This window comes from Falco punctatus (genome assembly GCF_963210335.1).
Source record: "Falco punctatus genome assembly, chromosome: 7".
In the NCBI taxonomy this organism is placed as follows: Eukaryota; Metazoa; Chordata; class Aves; order Falconiformes; family Falconidae; genus Falco; species Falco punctatus.
In genome coordinates this window covers 8,992,840-9,012,143 of record NC_137587.1, presented here as the reverse complement: position 1 = coordinate 9,012,143, position 19,304 = coordinate 8,992,840, and the positions used below count along the sequence as shown (strand labels likewise).

The 19,304-nt window shown below is 40.9% G+C and overlaps 1 protein-coding gene across 9 annotated transcripts in view; it reads left to right on the top strand.

The window, feature by feature from the left end:
- The window catches only part of TTLL5 (tubulin tyrosine ligase like 5), a 133,482-nt gene that overhangs the window by 65,634 nt on the left and 48,544 nt on the right, over positions 1-19,304 (top strand). For 6 of the 9 annotated variants that reach the window (XM_080395804.1, XM_080395806.1, XM_080395803.1 and 3 more), the window contains one exon: positions 13,630-13,784. In XM_080395804.1, coding sequence (XP_080251930.1) covers positions 13,630-13,784 — 155 coding nt within the window. The other 3 variants (XM_080395811.1, XM_080395808.1, XM_080395809.1) reach the window with 3 other exon arrangements.

The following is a 19,304-nucleotide window of genomic DNA, read 5'->3' as shown; positions in this document are numbered from 1 at the left end:
CTTCCTGAGCACAGCTGTGTTGGGTGACAAAGGTAATTGTAGGTGGTGGAGGCTGAAACCTGTCAGTCAGTCAGTGTAGGTAGGTATACTCAAGTCTGAAAGTGGATATGAAGTGCTGTGGTAGCTCTGGAAATGTGTTGGTCATGGTAAATATGACTGCATTGCTTTTTGCTTCTGGGTTCTCCCAGGATACTTTACCATAGAAGAGGTGGGAGATGTATGGAAGGAGAATGAAGGTGCTGATTCCCTTATTCAAGACAAGCAAACAATAAAGACCTTAGCTCCTAGCAGACAGCGTACATTTTCTGAGTGACCTTGATATATATTGTATTTGGCTACATAGTGTTTGTACAGGCTTTGCTTCTCTAGGGAAATACAGAAACAGGGGTTGGGTTGTGTCTTAGTGGTCTTCTCTTGTCATGAAAAAGATCCGTGTAGAAAGGGATTCACAAGTCAACGAACAGTTTAGAGCTGGAGCTCTATCTGACAATGAATTTTCTTCCTGAGCCCGCATTCATTCAGCCCTAGACATCTGCTCTCTGCTGTGGTTCTCCAGGCCATGTTTATGCTATAATCCCTTTGGAGAGATGAAATCTGATTGCTAAGTATGAAAATTTGTGTGGTGTAGTTGAGAACAGTTTTTCTTTTAAGGCAATCCGATTCTTCAATACTGAATTTATGGCACACTAATTACTAAGCTGAGACTATTATTTTAATCATACATGAAACGGTGATGTTTTGGAAGGTTCAGGTGTAACTGCAAGGCCCAAAGGAATGCAGCTCAAGCGTATGGCTGCTACTTGAGTTTTGTGTTTGTTTTTTTTTCCCTAGACATATTCAACTCTTCTGTCATCTAAGTCATTCTGATTATTTTTTTTGATCCAAGACTGGCTTTTAAAGCCTGCTGGCAACAAGGACCAAGGCTTTTAGTTCTGGGGGATGACAAGGCTGGTATGACAATGAGGGGTGACAAGAGGTACCAGCATACAATAAAAGCATAATATGGCAGCAGATGCCTGTACAGGCAAAACTGGAGGAGCTGTGCAAGTGTTGGGCTGATTGTTGAGGGACCTGGAACCGGAACACCTGGCACTGAGCCAGTAGGGGTGGATGCTGATTTGAAGCAGGGGGATGGAATGAACAGGAGAAGTGCAGGCCTTACGGAGTAGGCTGGCAGTCTGGGAAGTGATTTGCAGAAGGGTAGATATTAGTGAAGTTATTTTTGAGCACTGCATCGTTATAGATTTGGGCAGACAAGGATTTGGTCTGAACCAGGAGGGGCAGAGGAGGTAGAGAAACATGTAGAAGTAAACAGCTGGAGAGAAGTAAGAAGTCAAAGGCCATTGGTATGTGTTGAAAGGGCAAAAGACCTAGTATGGGAGCGTTTAAGAACTCTGGGTTATGAAAATGATGGCTTTGGGACAGGAAAAGTAAGGGATTGAAGGCTGAGAGGAGGTTAGAGATAGAGCTTGTATGAGGGTGATTTAGTTAATCAGGGCACTACTTCCCTATGCATTTTTAGACAGGAGCCTGAGTTATTTCCCCCCTTTTCACCCCTCTGTTTAAGTCACTTGAAATTTAATAGTCCTTTTACTTTAAAAGCATTGTAAAATAAATTGGCATGAAGATGACCCCTGGAAAAGAACATCATTTACCTAAATAACAAAAATAGTACAATTAAGCCACTCCAGAAACTTGTAGTTAGTCTACCTTGTTGGAAAGTACCTGGCTGGTATGAAAGGGACTTGATATTTGGATTTAATTATGTTTAATGGCAAGATTAGGACTATTGATCTGGGGGGGTGTATGAAAGAGAGACTTTTGAAAATACTACTATTGCTGTCGACCGTGTTTCTTTTCCAAGGGCAAGAACATCTATGAGAGTTGAATGCCTTTGTCTGTGCCTTGGCTCCCTGTGTTGTGCCCAGCTGTGTCTTGGGGGCGGGGGCACTCTGAATACATTATCTCCTTCCAAGAGCAGCTGGAAAGCTTGTTTTCTATTCCCATTCTTGCAATAATTGCTTCTGGTATCTGTGTACTAGCATGGGTCTCCGGGGTTCCCAGCAATGTAACCTCAGCAGCTGTGCTTGGAATGATGTTGCCATTATGGTTGGGAGTCCACCTCTGTCTTTGTCCAGTTTCTGCTGTTCTTCACAGCTTCCTACCCATGCCCAAAGCACCTGTTTCACATTTTCTCTCTTGCTCTCTTGTATTCTACCTTCTGATTTAGAACGGTTTAATTTATTAAGCCAATTGACCGCTGAAGTGACAAATGTTCAAAGGGAAGATTTTATGTGTAAGTATCTGCCAAGCTTTGAACAAGACACTTAAAATCTGTCATCTTAAGAAAACAAGATTTTTGTGATTACATCAGTTTTCTGTCTTGTCAGTCCTCTTCATTCACTTCTGAAATGCCAGATGGGAACTTCACAGTGATACTCATAAAATGAACAGTTCTTATAATGTGGGAGGTGGAGATGGTAGGAAGGTAAAGCCTTACTGAAGTGCGATTTCATTCCCTTGTACACAGTTTTCAGTCCTCACAGACTGTCTCAAAAAGTGTGTGAGAACATTTGGCGTTTCATTAATTTGTATTTTTGAAAAATATTTTTCATTATAAAATTTCACAGTGCATCTACAGGCTTATAACATGGAAAAACAAAGGTGCCTTCACAGTGTTACACAATAGAAATATTGGTCTGAAACCTGTAAGTCATCACTTAATCTCCTGCCTCACTGTATGATGCCTTACTGCCCAGTTGCAGGAATGAAAGAGAGATGAATAGAGAGAAAAGAGGAGCAGTATTATATCTTAGACTAGAAAAGGAGCAGCTGTTTGGGTAACTTTTGTAGCTGTCTTTAATAGTAAGTGCAGGAAAGGTGTTGCCTTGAGGACACACTGGAGTATGACAGTCTGCAGTCAAAATAAGAAAGATAAAATATTCAGCATTACATATTAATAAATGCAGTGAAGCTGCTAGGGAGAATCTTTAAATATAACTGTTAAGAAGGAATGTTAGTTTCTACTTCTGAGGAATCTTATTCCATTTTATTTACTTAAAACCACAAATTTGCAATGTTTTTGTGATTACATAAGTCCAATAAAAAAGCTGATTTTAAGTTTGTGACAAAGTGAGAGTTATGTACCTCTGTCCATAAGAGGTCTTTCAAACACTGTCTGATTTTTGCAGTACTCACCATCTAACTATAGTACTCCATAGTATCCAAAAATAACAAGGTGTTCCTCTAGTTAACTATCCAGGACATTTGGGAGTTAGCAGCACAGGGATCTCTATGGAAAACGTGTATCTTTGAGGATCCAGTATTAACCTGATAGGTTCATGGCTGAGTAGGATAATAAGGAGGTATCTGAGCTCAAAAGGTCTTAACATATAAGGAAGAAAAAGCCCCTGTCCAAATTCCCCAACTAATTTCAACTAAATCCGTCTTGAAGATAGTACATCTTACCTGTAACATCTTTCCATTTTATGAAAAATGTTAAGTGTACAGAAGTGCAAGGCCCATGAGAATGTGTCTGTTGAGGGCTAAAATCAAGGGAAATTCAACATGCTGGACAGCTGCCTAGCCAGTCAGAATGTATATATTAATTAGCAGTGAACAGGCTTCTAATTTGGATCTAGATGCAACGTGTGCTGCTACTTCCTTGTGAGTTGGGGGAACATAGAGAGGAAAGATCTTCAAAATATAAAATGTAACAGACTTGTGAATAATGTGGTTATTAGCCAGGGAGATGTGTGGGAATGCCACAGGAAATCAGATTTCCTTAAATATGCTATGGATAGGTTAATTTCTCGTTTAGGGGGGATATAGTCTAGGTTTGTAGAACAAAATTTTAGAGGATATGGGCATTAGAGATACTAAATATCTTGTGCATTATTTTTCACTGTAGTACGTACAGAAGAGAAATATTTTTCTTTCCAGGTAATGAAGTTAAGCTCCTAGGAGCAACGATGAGCAAAAAAATGTTTTGTGAGACTTCTGTGGCTGGACAGTGTACATTTAGGTTCAGAAACAAACCACAAAGTGACAAAGTTTCTACTGAAAGGTGTGGTAAAACTGGTGTAAGAGGACAGAAAGGCAATAAATGCACTTACCTGTAATAAGGATCCTAACGTTTCCTGTAAATTAAAGCAGCGAATCTCGCTCCACTAGCAGATATATATTAAATTGATATTAAAATGGAATTTTAATTCACCCAGATAAACATAATTCAGATCAAAAAAACTCTCCAAACTACCCAACCTGTGTCTTGATCTATTAGAATTGGAACTGAAAAAAATAGCATCTAGTGGAAGTGGAGTTCAAACTTTCAAAAAAGTTTTTGACAAGCTTTCAGCAAGGGCTGTTAAGCAAGCCAGGTCTCTGTAAGGTGGGAGGTAAAGTTTTGTTACAGATGAAAAACAGAAAGAAAAAAGAAAACAAACAAACCACCCAAACACCACTCCACCCCCCAAAAAAAACCCCCTACCACACAACCAACAACAAAGAAACCCTCTCAAAACCAACAACTGGCCAGTTTGCTATACAGCAAGTGGATAACTGAAAACTCAGAATACACATGCTGGAGTGTAAAATCAAAGATTTGCAAGGAGGAGGTTCATAATGACTGGCGTATTTTATCTAAAGAATGAATATAAAAGCAAGTTATTTTAAGGTAATAAGGGGTGTGAATTTACAGTAGATTAACTACTCCATAGTATTCATCCGTGTGAACAGATGCTTGTGCAGCTCATGTTCACTACATAAGGTAACTTCTTGTTACCTTCAGTGCAATGTGGGCTACAAGTGTCCAGATGTTCAACCAGTGTAAAGCTATGTGTGTGCTGTAAACTTAAACTTGAGCCTACCTCCTGGTTATTTGTCAGTACATCTGTATTCTTTTGTTGATTAGTATGAGAAAAGCTAATTTAACAAAGAGAAATTTAACTACATTAACTGGACAAGACGAAGGCAGAGAAAGTCCGGTGTTTACAAATAACTGATGATGTGACAAGCAATAATTTAAACCATTTAAAGTAATAAGCTTCAAATAAATAATTTAGGGAATTAAAAATGAGTTTTGTTCCAGAAAGCTCCATGAAGGTAAGTGTTCTAAGTCAAGCAGTAAAGGCAACAAACAAATTATCAGCATGTTTAAAGGACAGGATAGGAAATAGTATGTAATTATGTAAGCAGCAATTACATGCCCTCCCTTGGAAAATGTTTCAGTTCTGGTTGCCATTCCTAAAGTGAATGTAAGAAGAATAACTGGGATTCACAGGTGAATGACTATAACAATTAACTGCAAAATGCATTTTTAACAAGGAAGCAAAAATACCAAGTATGTTTAGGGAGGAGGTAGGTATGAAGGGATTATACAGAGCAGTGGATGACAAGGTAAATAAAGCTCACTTTATTAGTGTTTCTTATAAGAAGGGGATATTCAGTTTAGTAGAAGGACATCAGAGTAAAAACTGGTTCTAAAAGTGAATAGTTATTTTCACAGAATATACTTTCTGAAACTTCCTACAGCAAGGTACCATTAAGGCAGAAAGCTTAACAGGCCATTGCTACCTCAGACAGAGTAACGATCATTTTGCAAATGATAGATCCCTAGCTTTTAACATACAGAAACAACAAATTAATTTTCCTTAGCAATAAGATGTTCAGTTAGATGCATGGAAAGTAGAAGTTTTTCTATCTTCTGAAATATGTCAGGCAGGATAGCAAGTTTGCTGGGCCATTGCTCTGAACTGACCTTTTGTCTTTAATATTAAGGAACGTGTGCTATGCTGCTGCTTCCATATTTATGACTTCTTTACTACATTGCTTTACTGTAGTCAAGCTAAATTTTTCCTTTATGGTAAGTGGGTTACTGAGACACTTGTGAGGAAATCAGTATCTAGAATTAGCAATTTCCTTAGTTATGGCATGCAAATGATGGGTAATTATTTTTGAAAGTGGTGATGTCTCTGTCAATGTGTGTACTGTCATTGTTTGCCTGCAGTGTTGTCAGTGTGTTAATAATACTCAGTTGAATTTTTCAATTGTCCTGAGATTTTTGTGTTCAGTTTGTCCATTGCCTAGCATAAGCCTAAGACAGTAACAGTACTATTGGAGAATCAAGGCAGATACATTCGTGATGAATTGGGGAATGAAGCCTGAAGACGCAGTTCAATAAGTTCCTATCATTCTAGAGGGACTAATTGTTTTTCTTGTCTTGATTTGTGCTATAGGGACCTTGCTGGCTACTATTTTACTTCTGGACAGATAAACTAGGAGGGTTTTTTTGGCTGTACCTACTGTTAGCCATTGGCTTATCCTAATGGATAGATGGATGAAGGCTGTGACCAAAATAATCCAGGCTTCTTTTCCCTCTGCTGTGTTCCTTACCAGGCATTAATCCTGAAGTCTTTATTTCATGTATGTTTAGCATAAAATATTTCTCTGTACTTGCGTTGTGGGACTTTCTACAGGCAGGACATTAAAATGCACAGCATGTGTGTAGATCTGAAGCCAGGTGGCAGGATCCTAGATATGTATGCATTTTTTTCTTTGTAAATAGCATGCTACTTCTCTCTGAAATATGCTGTAAGGTAAAAAGAAGGTTTTCTTCTGCAGTGCTGGATCTGTGTGAGGTCCCTATCACTGGCTGGTGTACGGGGCTGCAGCTGATATGTACCAGGCTGTAGTACTTTGTAGTTATTAATGTTAGTGAGCTGAAGAATGTGGTTGAATTGGCCAGCTTCGCCAGGAGGAGGAGGAGGAAGAGGTGGAGGAGGGGAGGCCTGGTGGGAGCTCTGCCCCTCTCTGTGAAGGAGAGTGTGAGATTTCAGGACCCAGCTATCATTAGGAACAGCTCCAATTCTTCTAGCCAGGGAGTTTAATCACAGGGATAACATCAGACCACCCAGGCAAGGGCTATACTGAGCTGCCTCCATCTCTGCTATGCAGCTAGTCAGTGCCCAAGATTAGGCAGCCAGGATTCCTGCAAACATGTGGACAGATTCATAGGAGGATGGGGTGCTTCTCTCATTCTACATTTTTCACTTGGACAGAAGGTGGAAATTAGCAAGAAGTAGATAAGTTTGCTAAACCTTAGGATGAGGGCAGAGAGAGAGGAAGAATTGGAACAGGTACTTTACAGTGCCCCAGAGTGACCTTGTGGGGATAATATGCCACAGGAATCCCATAGTAGTGAGCTTCACCTTAACATATCAGCTACAACAATATGGAAACCCACACCACTCCTCAGTTACCCGTCTCAATTACACGGTGCGGTACTCTGGCCTGCCTTGTCCTCAGCAGAGGAAAAGTGCCACAAAGTAAACCGCTCATGTGCCAAAACACACTGTACAAGTCCCAGTGGGCCAGCGGGTATCAACTCTTTCAGTTCGAGACCTCAGCAGTGCAACACGGTGGCTGCAGAAAGACCATGAAACTCGGGGTACAGCAGATATTTGCAGAAATTCGGTGGGAATATTTTCCCCACCAAAGGGTTTTTTTCCATGTTAGTCCCTTACCTTGACTCAGCCCACTTCATCCGAGTCTTAATCAGACTTATTTTCCTTATGTTACTGTTTGGTGGGCTTTTACCTCTCCACTGATGGAGAAGAAGGGAAGTGTAAGGGAAAAAAGCATCTCACTGTAACTAGGAAGAGGAGCAAGAAGCCAGGAGGTGAAGTCTTGGGTGACGTTTTCCTTCCTCTCTCACATAGCTCTGTACTGTTGAAGGGCCCCATCTCCTCCTCATCCCCATGCTGTTCACACAGGATCTAGAATTACTTTTAACACTACTGATTTGTGGCATCAGCAGGAATATAACTGGTCTCAGCAGAGGTGGTAGGAAGCGAAAATGTCAGTGTAATTTCTGCAGTACTCAAATTGAGCCCCTTCTGCTCTGAGGCTCCAAAGGGAATGGGAGCAGAGGCTTTTGTTAGGATGCAGCAACATCTGCAGAGAGTCACCAAATGGGCCAGGCTGAGCAGCTAGAACTCATGTTATGGGAAAGATTATGCCCTGATCATCAAACATTTGGCAGGACTGTGCCTTATCAAAATTACTCCCACTGGGAAGTTTTGAGGCAGAGATTGTCTAAATGAAAGCCTGACTTTTTCAGGAGAAGGAATGGAGGAGTTCAGCCATCCACAGCAGCAGCTCTAACTTGGTGGGGGTTTTTTTGGTTTTTTTGTTATTGTTAAATGGATGCATATGCTGGAGACACTACAAAGGAATTTGCAAGTTTGTCAGGTTTCCCAGGAATGTCTCTGGCAGGTCTTTGAAACATTTTCTGGAGACGGGAACACTTGTGCTCTGTATGCATATGTATATCCTGTAAGCTGGTAAGCTCCATGAGCAGAGAAGGAATGTCACAGGCCTTTGGCCAGATCAGCCTTGGTACACACACAGTTTTCACACTTCCCAGCCTGTTAGCCCCAATTCTTCCCTTCTTCTGTCTGGTTGCTCCTGCAAATTCAAATCTGTACATAAAATGAAGGTGTTTTAATATGGGGTGTGGTCAGCGAGCTGGCCTGGGTAACAAAAATGTGTCCCTAAAAAAATATGTTTGTATTATATGTTTTCTTCAAGGAATTTGTTTTAGGTATACTTTGTGCCACTATTCAGACAGTGAAAGCGTATGTATTAGAGATTTGTGGTTTGGGATTTCCTTGGCCTCTTAAGGGAAGAGGTAGTTTAAGATCCCGTGATGTTTCCCATAGTGGCATGGCCTGTTGGATCCCAGTATCTCAGTGTATGAAGGCAGGCAAGGCAGGTGGACTGTTTCCAATAGTACTGGAAGACCTGGGTTCTCTGTTAGGCCAAGCCGTGCTAGCCTGCGCTAGATCACAGGTGTACATGGGAGCTCTGTGGTGAAGCCCAGAAAATGCAGCACACAGACTGAGGAGAGGACAGATGAACAGTGAGTATTTGTATTGTTGTAGTATCTAGTCATAGCGATCTCTGGAGGCTGAAAGAAGAAAAACATAAGTGAAAGAATGCAGCAAATTATTTTATTTTTTTTCATGGCAAGTTGTTAGCTCTTCTTCTCTGTTCCTGCAAATATAAATATTTTACTGATCTCGAAAGCCTCAGGGGTATGTGTGTCTGAGGAAGGCTTGGTGGTTGAAAATACATTGACTGTGGAAGCCAGCTCATGGAAGAAAAGAAACATTTCTTTTACAAGCTATTGGATGAAGATGACATTGCTGAATGAACAGTAAGTAATAAAATGGAAAACCAAGGATTGACTGAAGGATCTTGAAGGAGTCAAACAGCACACAGGAAGAAATAGATCAAAAGGCAAAGAAGATCTTACAAATGCTGAGACATTTTGCACATTGTTGGTTTTCTAGTGGAATGTTTCCTTTTTTGAGCTTATGATACAGTGTCATCTTGTCCTGTGTGAAGCATCAAAACCTAAAGATTCTGCTCTGCTCACAAGGTAGAGGAGCAGTGATCTTAACGTGTGTCTTATATGATCCCTGTCCAATCTTTCTTTATATGAAAAGGTTTCTTGGTGAACGGTTTATGTTCATATATACCTTTGAAAGTTGTTGATAGGTTATGTTGTGCCAAAAACATTGTGGCATTAGGTCTTCTCCTGTTTCAGACTGAACCAGAGTGCTTTGTAGGCGACAGGATGTGACTGACCTCTGGCAGAAAAATACTAAAACTGCCAGCTGGGGAGTGTGAAGTAGGCATTTTTTTTTTGTATTTTTTGTGTTGCTGCCTCAGTGTTGTCACACACTGACCAGTGAAACTCAGGATCTGCTGTTCAGGATGTTGCTAATGAAAACTTAAGTCACTTTTCCACTCTCTGCCAAGAGGAGCAGAGTAACAACTTTTAGCGATGATGTGTCCCTGTTCACCCTGGTTGACTCCTGCAAACTAGCAAGAGACATACTCAGGCTTTTAGGAGGCTTTTCCTCAGTTCATGAGGGTTGATCTGCAGCACTGACTTTTTTTTTTTTAATTGTTATTCTTTTTATTTTTTGACATTGTTAACATTTGATGCTTTAGCTTATTTGAAACATTAGACAAGATCAAAATACTTTATTATAGAAAAAAGATTCTTGAATATGATAATGGGAAACTACTGAAAGGATAGTATAGTGTAGATCAGAAATGTGAAAAGACATTATGCTCCTCTTCTGACTCTTGCTTGTGATTTCTTAAACTTGCTATACAACGGGTCTTTATCTGTAGGGTGCTATTCATTAGAAACAAGTTCTATCCTGGGACTGACTTTCTTCCTATCTGTATTTGGAGATTTCATATTTCTTACTTAAATTATAAAGGAGACTAACAAAAAAAAAAAACGCTCAGCTCTTATATCCAGCACTTTCAGTTATCATTCTTTGTTTTGGCCTTGTTTTCAATCTTAAATTTATTCAGAAATAAATTTCTCTGAACAAAGCAAGACCATAGAGACCAATTCTTTTAAGCTTATGTGTCTCTGCTGTCAAGAAGGCAAGTGTATTGCAGTCATAAACTTAACTTATAATGCTTAAAAAAATCAATAAATTATGGCATTATGCAATAATTTGTCTTTTGGTTATTACCATTATATTGAACTAACTATAACAGTACATATATATGCTGTTAGGTTTTCTAAGATAAGGCTCTGTTTACTGATATGGCTGTGACAACTCACGTGTTCTTCCCTCCCCTATTTCTTGATGTTATATAATAAATAGAAGTACATCAAGTGGGTTCTCCTTATTTCATGAGAGCTTTTTGGAATTTACTATCCCATTGTGTTCTTTACTTAGCATGTTCCTTTCGGCTTGTGACCTTTTTGCTGTCCCCAACAGTTCAAAAATTGGGGCAAAACTTTATGAATCATTCTATCATGAAAGACACTAGCTGTGTGTTGTTTTGCCTTTTACAGGCTCCACGTAGAACGTATTGGTGTGAGGAGAGGTGTTTGAAAATAGGGATGCTTGAAGCGTGCAGTGCAGCACACATGTCTCCTATCATACTGTCAGTGTCAGGAAAAAATACTCTGAAGTCCCTCACTGCTAATGAGAAACAGGAACCTTACCAAGCAGGAGAGTTTGAACCTGTCTTGATACAAATCAATGTGAAAATTTTATTCCAGTAAATCCACACCAAGAAACACCTTCCCTGCTGAGCTCCACTAACCTGTCTTTTGGGGTTAACCTGGTTTTTGGGGTTTGTGTTTTGGGTTTTTTAGTTGGTTGGGGTTTTTTCCACTGCCACAGTTTCTGAGGCTGCAAAAGCTATTCTTTATGGAAATTTTGGTACCTGCTTTGGTTCAGGTGTTGTATGTTATCTTCTTTCAAACCAAAGTAGCAACTGATTTGCTGCTAAGTATTTGCCTGTATGAAGGGAAGAATAGAGTTTCATTAGGTGCACAGGAGGACTAATCACTAGAAAATGAAGGCACTTGGCTCAGCACAGATGTGTTGGGGGTGCTCCGGCAATCTACCAAGGCAACATCCTGGCAAGCTAATTATAGCAGCTGAAATATCTCAGCACATGGCACAGTAACAAGCAGGAACACCCATCTGGGTGGGCTGGCTGCAGCTAAACCTTAACACTCTTGCTGGTGTTCTCTCCCTCATTCTGAATCCTTTGCTTGTGTTTAATCCTGCTGTAGTTTAAACACCTGTCTATCTGGAATGTGTGAAATGTCTCTACTACCCATGCTAAGCTATTTGCTCACCTGCTTTGCTTAGAAAGACAGCTTTCAAATAAACAGTGATAAGGTATTAGAGAGGAAAGCATATTGTGTTAACAGAGCAGGGGTGAGGTGGTAATTCATCAGACTAAAGTGGGTCGTGGTATCAAGATGATGAGGAGAGAAAATTGGATGAAGTCATCTTCATTTCACCATTGGATGTGTTAACAAAGTTGTGATTGCTGTTGCTGACAAGCTAAGAATTGTATATATCCTGTTTCATTTACCATGTTGGCCTCTGTTTGCCTCATTTGCCATTCTTGCTTCTTTTCAGACAATATACTCGTTGTGGCCAGAAACTGTCATTGTTAGGTGTTTGTATAGTGCCTGGCACAGTCAGAGCTAAACGTAATTAGAAGCTTTCTGTTATTGCAATGAAAATGCTTTACATTTTAATTAAATTCTACAGAAGGCAACACATTTAAGGGTGAGGTAGAGGCTCCAAAGTGACACCTAATGCTGTTTTCTGTATCAGGTAGGCAGCACTGCCCATTACTAAGCTTGCCTGATAAGTCCACTGTAAGACCTTGTTTTAAATTGCTTGTAATGTTCTGAAACGTTGTCCATTTGGACGCATGTTTTCTGTGTTTAATGTTCAGTTTTCGGAACACTTCAGGCAAGGTGAAGTGTTCCAGCCAAAACCAAGGCTGGATAAAAAAAAAATAAATATATTTTGTGAGTTTTAATATGTGTAAAACTTTTCTTTTAAGTCTCTGGATCTCCTATGCTTCAGAATAGCATTTTGGAATTTAAAATTCTGTCCAAGCTTGACTGCACAGTAACTATCTGAAAAGCTTCAGGTGAAATATACTCCGCAACACCTACTAGAGCTTCTCAGCTACTTGGAGGTTCCCTCCATACTGAGGATGCTAAACTAAATATCTCTGTATTTGCATGTCTAGAGTACTGAGGCTTGAGACCCTGTTCTTCTGTGTTCTCAGTGACCTGGTCTGTGCTGGGTTTGGGAGCCTATCTGACTTGAATTCCCACTTATTCTGCATTCTGCCAAAGCATGGAGAACAGCTAGGATAAGTAGGTTGTGAAACTGGACCTGGACATAATTTGGGAGAGGACACTGGGAACCATTTGGGTGAAAGGGCAGAAACAGAAGGAATGGCAGTGTGGTGGTAGAGGTGGTCCAGTGAGGAGCCCACATTCTGGTACTGGATGAGCAAAGAGGCTAGCAAAAGGAGTGGGCTGGAGAGGGGAATAAAACTAGAACCATTTGGACATAGGGCATGTGAGCAACCAGGAGAGGAACTAAGAAGAGAGGTGTGGGAAGACAAATCGGATTGCTTCTGTGGGAAGTTCCAGGCCAGACATTGTGTCACTCAGGCCAGAAGTAGTGGGTGGGCCAGTGCTAGCAGTCTGTAAGAATGAAACTAGAATGAGCGGAATAAAGAGAGTAACACCTGAAACATGGAAGCTGGGACTGACTGGGTGGGAATAATGACACACAGGCAAGGAATAAGAACAGGAAGGGACAGAGCTGAGAAGCGATGAGACAAAACCAGTTGCTTTTGGAGAAGTGGGCGGAAGCCTAGTGCATAACCACTACAATTTAATCCTGTCCAGAACTTGAAGTAGGAGTTAAGACTGAATTTACAAAAGTGCTTAGATGCCTTGGGCTACTAAACCAGGGAAGGAGTGGCAACTGTGTTGCCAGTTGCAATGTTAGTTCATGTTCCAGGGATCAGGCAGAGAGTTGTAGTTTTAATGCTGGCACTTGAATTGTTGGCGTGGTCTCTCCTGCTGCTTTATGCAACTAGCATGGTTTTTCTGCATCGAAAGATTTCCCTTCTCTAGCAGTCTTCTCTTAGTACATACTCTGTTCAGTTTACTTAATGACACCTTTTGCTCTTCTCTTGGCTTTTAATTGTTTCTGACAGTGTTTTATTGTTTTGGGTTTTTTTTTACCCGTTTAGTTAACAAACCTGACCTGGGGAAGTGGAGCTATAAGCAAGGGGAATGCAGCCATCCCACAGAGCTACCGGTCACCACTCAACAAAAGAGGGTCATTGTGGGCTGTTCAGTCAGATGCTCATATAGCTGACAAACGATCTGTCTCTTCATCAGTCAGGTAAGTTTAAATTGCTGCTGTGGCTTTTTGAAGAATGCAATGCGCTCAGGAGCTCATTTGTCATTTGTGTTTAGCTTCTTGCTCAGGTGTTGGAGCACATCCAAAGAAGGCCAATGGAGTTGGTGAAGGGTCTAGAGGACAAGTCTTACGAAGAGCAGTTGAAGGAAGGGGGGGTTGTTTAGCCTGGAGAAAAAGAGGCTGTGGGGGGACCTTATTGCTCTCAACAACTACCTGAAAGGAGGTTGTAGTGAGGTGGGGGTCAGTCTCTTCTTCCAAGCAACAAATGACAGAACAAGATGAAGTGCCTTCAAGTTGCACCAGGCGAGGTTCAGATTGGGTATTAGGAAAAACTTCTTCACTGAAAGGGTGGTCAGGCATTGGAACAGGCTGCCCAGGGAGGTGGTTGTGTCACCATCCCTGGAGGTGTTTAAAAGACATCCAGGTGTGGTGCTTAGGGACATGGTTTAGTGGTGGCCTTGGCAGTGTTGGGTTAACAGTTAGACTTGGGTGATCTCAAAGTTCTTTTCTAACCTGAATGATTCTATGAATCTGTCTAAGGGCCTAGTACAGGTTCTTCTCAGGACTATCCTAGAAACTAGGCCTGTGAAAATAGAGCTGTGTTCCCAGAGCTGGCAGGTTCACGGTGAAATAAGGGCATGAATGTGTGTAGAATAGAAGGGAAATGTCTGTTTCTTTTTGATCATTTTTCATTCATGCATCTGTAAGCTTAGGTTTGTTGGTGTTGAGACATATATGTAGAATGCAAACTTATACCTGATACTGCAGAAACCTCCACAAAGGCCTCAACTTAATGCTTTTTCCTTGAATATCAAGTTTAGATTGTTCAAAGATAGAGCATCATCTTGCAGTGTTTCTTTTTCAAATGGCTTCTTTATGCTCTCTATTAACTTTGGACATTGGAATTTCTATTTATGGCTTTTATACTCATGGGACTCAGGGCAGAGGACTGTGATTCTGCAGTAAAAGCATTCTTCCTGCGATTGAAGAAAGAGCAGTAAGATTTACCCTAAGGAGTCTGGATCTTGGAAGCTGGGAGCAAGGCGACCTTGCTGCAGTAGCCTAGGCTGGATACAGGCCCAGAACTGCTAGAGGTTTGAGTTCTTCCTTTGCCACTTCAGTAAATATTATTTATTCCTTTGCCTAAGCCTTTACTTTTGTCTTTTCAAATAGAATAATGAGACAGAGCTTCTCCAGTACATGAGTTCAGGACTGGAAGGCACTGTATACATGAAAATACTGACTCTTTTCAGTGGTGCTTGAAAGCTACTGGAAAATGGAGGGAGGTGAGAGAGGCAGACACATAGTGCAGAAGGCATGTGACCTTAGTGGTCATCATTTCCCAAATGGATCCTTCAGTAGGAGAATTGGAATGGGATTTGGAAAGCTCAAGTGAAATTGTTCTTATTTCATCAGTCACTGCTTTTCATCCTGCCTAAAGAAGAGGAATGTGAGAAATGAATTCCTGGCCTGTTTCTCTTCCAGCGCAATGTTTGCCTCTGGGGTTTAGAGTTATTGAGAGGTGGTGGTGATTCTACTGTTGGAGCCCAGCCAGGTGAGCTATTACCTAATCCAAATAAAGAACCTATCCAACAGGTGTAAACTGCCTTCCCCTCCAACATAGCTTGAGAAAGCAGCAGAATGCAGGCTGTCCTAGAGCCTCTGTTCCTTTCTCAGCTCTGTTTGCACCTCTGCCTGCACTCAAAAATAGGCGGAAAATGATTACACATGGTCAAAATCTTCTGTTGCAGAACTCTGCAGATGTCACTGTAATATTACCATGTTGCTCTGAAACCATTTCAGTTACACGTTACCTGTAGATCTAAGAACCCTCCATTTAATGCCCAGAATTCTACTCTGACTGCAAGGGCTGTGCCTCATCTAGCATTGTATGCATAGTTCAGTGCCTTTAAGAATTGTTTTATTTTGTACAGCAGTCCAAAAGTACTTCAGAATTCTCTGGCCACAGCTGGTGTAAGACTTCATCTTCAAACCTTTTATGAACCATTTAGTCTTTTAGTACTTCAGTTGCTCTATTTTTATCCTCTGAGCAAGAGACAGAAAGATGTATTAAGACGCTTTGTTGAATGACTTTATCTTCATGGCTGTTTGTATCAAATGGCCAGAATACCAGGAGTTAAAGGTTTTATGTAAATCTGGAAATGAAAAAAAGGGATTCTTGAGGCAGTGCTGGATTACTTAGGCTGTGAACTTTTATTTAATGAGAGGGTTCCAAAAGGAATATCTGGGTCATGATATATGGAGATGGTTATCTTGTATTGTAAATGTCTTTTTTGCTATGTTGGAGCAAGAAATTCATAGAGAGTCATCTGATGGATGTCAGCCTGTGCTCAGTGCTGGATGACTGAAGGAAAGCTTCCTGTTTTGTTCCATTAAGGTTCTGGTCTATCAGTTGTAGAATTGGGCAAGGATGGAAATATTTTGTAAATGGATCTCTTATCTGGCTTGCACTTGGCTCCACTTCAAACATCTGCCTCTGTAACTCAGTTTTTTGTATGCCTCTGTGGTAAATCTAAGTCATTTTAGTGCTGCTGATGTTGGTTTGAAAAATTTTTGTTTAGATGCTTGCAATCTATAGGATTCAGACTATTCTTACTGACAAATGTGCCTCTTTAGTTCCCACTCTCCCAGTACTGACTTCTCTAAATGCTTCTCAAAAGAAGTTTTCCCTTTTGCTGAATTTTTGGCTGTAAGAGATGAGGTGCCGAATTGGTAGTCTGCTCACCAAAAAGCAAAGGAGATCTTGAGTTCGTAATAGAGAGACAGAGAGCAGTTCTGGATGTGTTAATCTGTACTGCTGTGCCTTTTGAGATTGATTTTTTTTGTCACTTTCTATAAGCATTAGTGTTATTCCCACTTAAATGATGATTTAGGCTTTCACTGTGCCCCAGACAAAGAAGCCTGCCAGGGCTACACAAGAGGTGAAATGTTCCCAGTTGTATATGGGCTTCCTTCTGACTACTGTAACATGGCAGTCAGCTGTTGGCCTCTGCCACATTTGCTGCAGCCCTGCCTTTGTTGCCCTCTGAAGCTCATTGAGGCTGTGCCAAATCTGCTGGCTCCTCCATTAACTCTGATCTTGTCTCAGTGCCCTGTTTCAGTTCTGTCTCAGCTTCTTACCCTATCCGTCATGCAGGATTGTTACCTTTTCATATTCTGATGTCAAGGCACTAAACATGGTTACATATTTTATAGTGGAAGTATTTAAGAGTCTCATACATAATTTTAATCACAACTTTAGTATTGTAATCTAAGGACAACATATATGAAAGTGATTCCTTATTATCCAGTGAAACTAATTTCTCATCACTGAAGCCAAGTCCTTACTAGAACTGTTCTTGAAAAGGCATTCTCTTGAAAGTGTTCTTAGCTGCATAATAAAGATAAAAAATCAGGCATTTAGGAGAATGAAGCCTGCTGAATCAAACCTAAACTAACTTTTGAGTACCTGTTGGCAAATAGTTGCATAATCCCTATGGTGGTAGAGGTTCCTAGAAGCTTCTCTTCTGGCACTGGAATGTGCAGCTGTTTGTTTTTTTTTGTTGTTTTTGTTTTGTTTTTTTTTTTAACCTTCCCTCCTGCCCCACCCCACCCCCCCAAAAAAAAAAAAAATAAAAGTTGAGTTTCTCCTCAGAGAATAACTTGGGCTCTGTGGTTCACTTAGTCTCCAAGACCTGGACCAAAGCTAGTGAGAAAGACTTCTTTCTCACTGGTACAGATTTTTGTGTTCTCAGTGGGCACCTTGGATTCAGCAGCAGCCAACCTTGCTCAAGTTCATCTTTTAGAACTCACATGCACAGTCAGTTGGCAAGAATTCAGCAGTGAAAGGGACAGTGTTTTCTCAGACCTCTGTTTCATTAGCTTGTTCTTTCATAACATCTTTCTCAAATCCGAAGACAAGACTAACCTAGTGCTTCTAAAGTACTCTGCGTATTTTTTTCCTGGGATCTTCTGACAGATTTATCTAACTCTGTTAGCACAGGCAGGCAAGCACGCTTCCCTGTCATCAATCAGAGGGTAGAATGGCAGTCCAAATTATAACAGACACCCTGGGAGGGCTACTGCAATCAGAAAGAAGGGATTCTCCTCTTCTCATTACTTGACATGCCTGAAATACTTCTTAGCTCATAATTTTAGCCAAGGTGCTCAGGTTCCTCAAAAAATGATGTTTTGTTGGCAGGCTGTCTAATCAATTTTCTGATCTAAGCGTTTCTGAGTTTAATTTGCTCTGGTGTCGTTCTCAGTGGTAGTAGCAGTGGCAACTGCTCAGGGTTTCATGGGCTGTGTGCACATACCTGCCATATGTTCAGGTTCCCAAACAGGCTCTGCTTTGTGTATTTTCGTTTTTATATTTCCTTGCCTGAATGTATCGAATGGGATGGGAAACTAGGAGATGCTGCCCAGACATTTGCCATCTCAGGCTTTCAGAAACCTCAAACAGTATGCCTCGTGTCTGGAAGTTCTGGAAATACCTAATGTGTAGGAACCCTGCAGGTATTTGAAGGAATTGGACTTTGTGCCCATTCACAGCATAGTTAGAGCATTCACATAGTAGGCGCTTCTGGGTCACATTGTGTGTATTTACTGCTCATGTACAAATCAACTGAACAATAGGGTGCAGGAAACCCAATACCACTTAAAATGTTAGCTTCCTGTGCCTGTTTTATCCCAAAAATTCTACACAGGAAAATGACTGTACACTCCTCTCCTGTATACCTCTGCTTGCAAATTAAGACTCCTGTACTGCATCCCCTGACAATCTTACACTGCTTTAACAGTCTCCCAAACCAGGACCTTCTTTTTAATCACTGGTCTTCCTTAGCCTTGGTTGGATAGTGGATACGTAATATCTTCCTCCCCCACCTAGTGCCTGCTACTGCTTCATGCCATTTCATTTACTGCTGGGCTAGATGCACTATGTGTTCTAGGTTTCAGATGCTCTGCTCTGATCATACTAAGTGTGTGTATATATCCTTTGGACTTGTGAGGATGTGGAAGAGCCTCTGACCTCTTTTGAGAGTTTGTTTTGTGCAGGTGTTAAGTGGCTTCTATATTTCCACTGAGACTTTTGAGTTTTGCCAAAAGATTCCAGACAACCATCATAGGCTAGGTGTGATTCACTGGTCTTGATCCTTCATGTCGAAGGGGCAGCTTGATGTGTTTGATGTAAATGGAAGGTGAAAGTGGTGTCATTGTTTCCTCAGTTTTATTTTAAATTTTGCAGGTGTGGAATGTAAAATAAGAAATCAGGCTTGGACCGTAACTAGACAGCCTCTGAAGACCTATGAGAAGAGTGATACTAGAGTAATGAAGGGATGTACTAAACGTGCAAGGTGATTCTCACAGTGATAGAAGGGTGAACAGTTGATGGCACACTCGCTTTTTTGCAAGGCTCATGAGCCAGGCCAGGGTGGGCTTAGCGTGGCAGAAGCAGCAAGGATGTTGCAGTAGGGGCTGTCAGAAAGAGCTAATTACGTATGG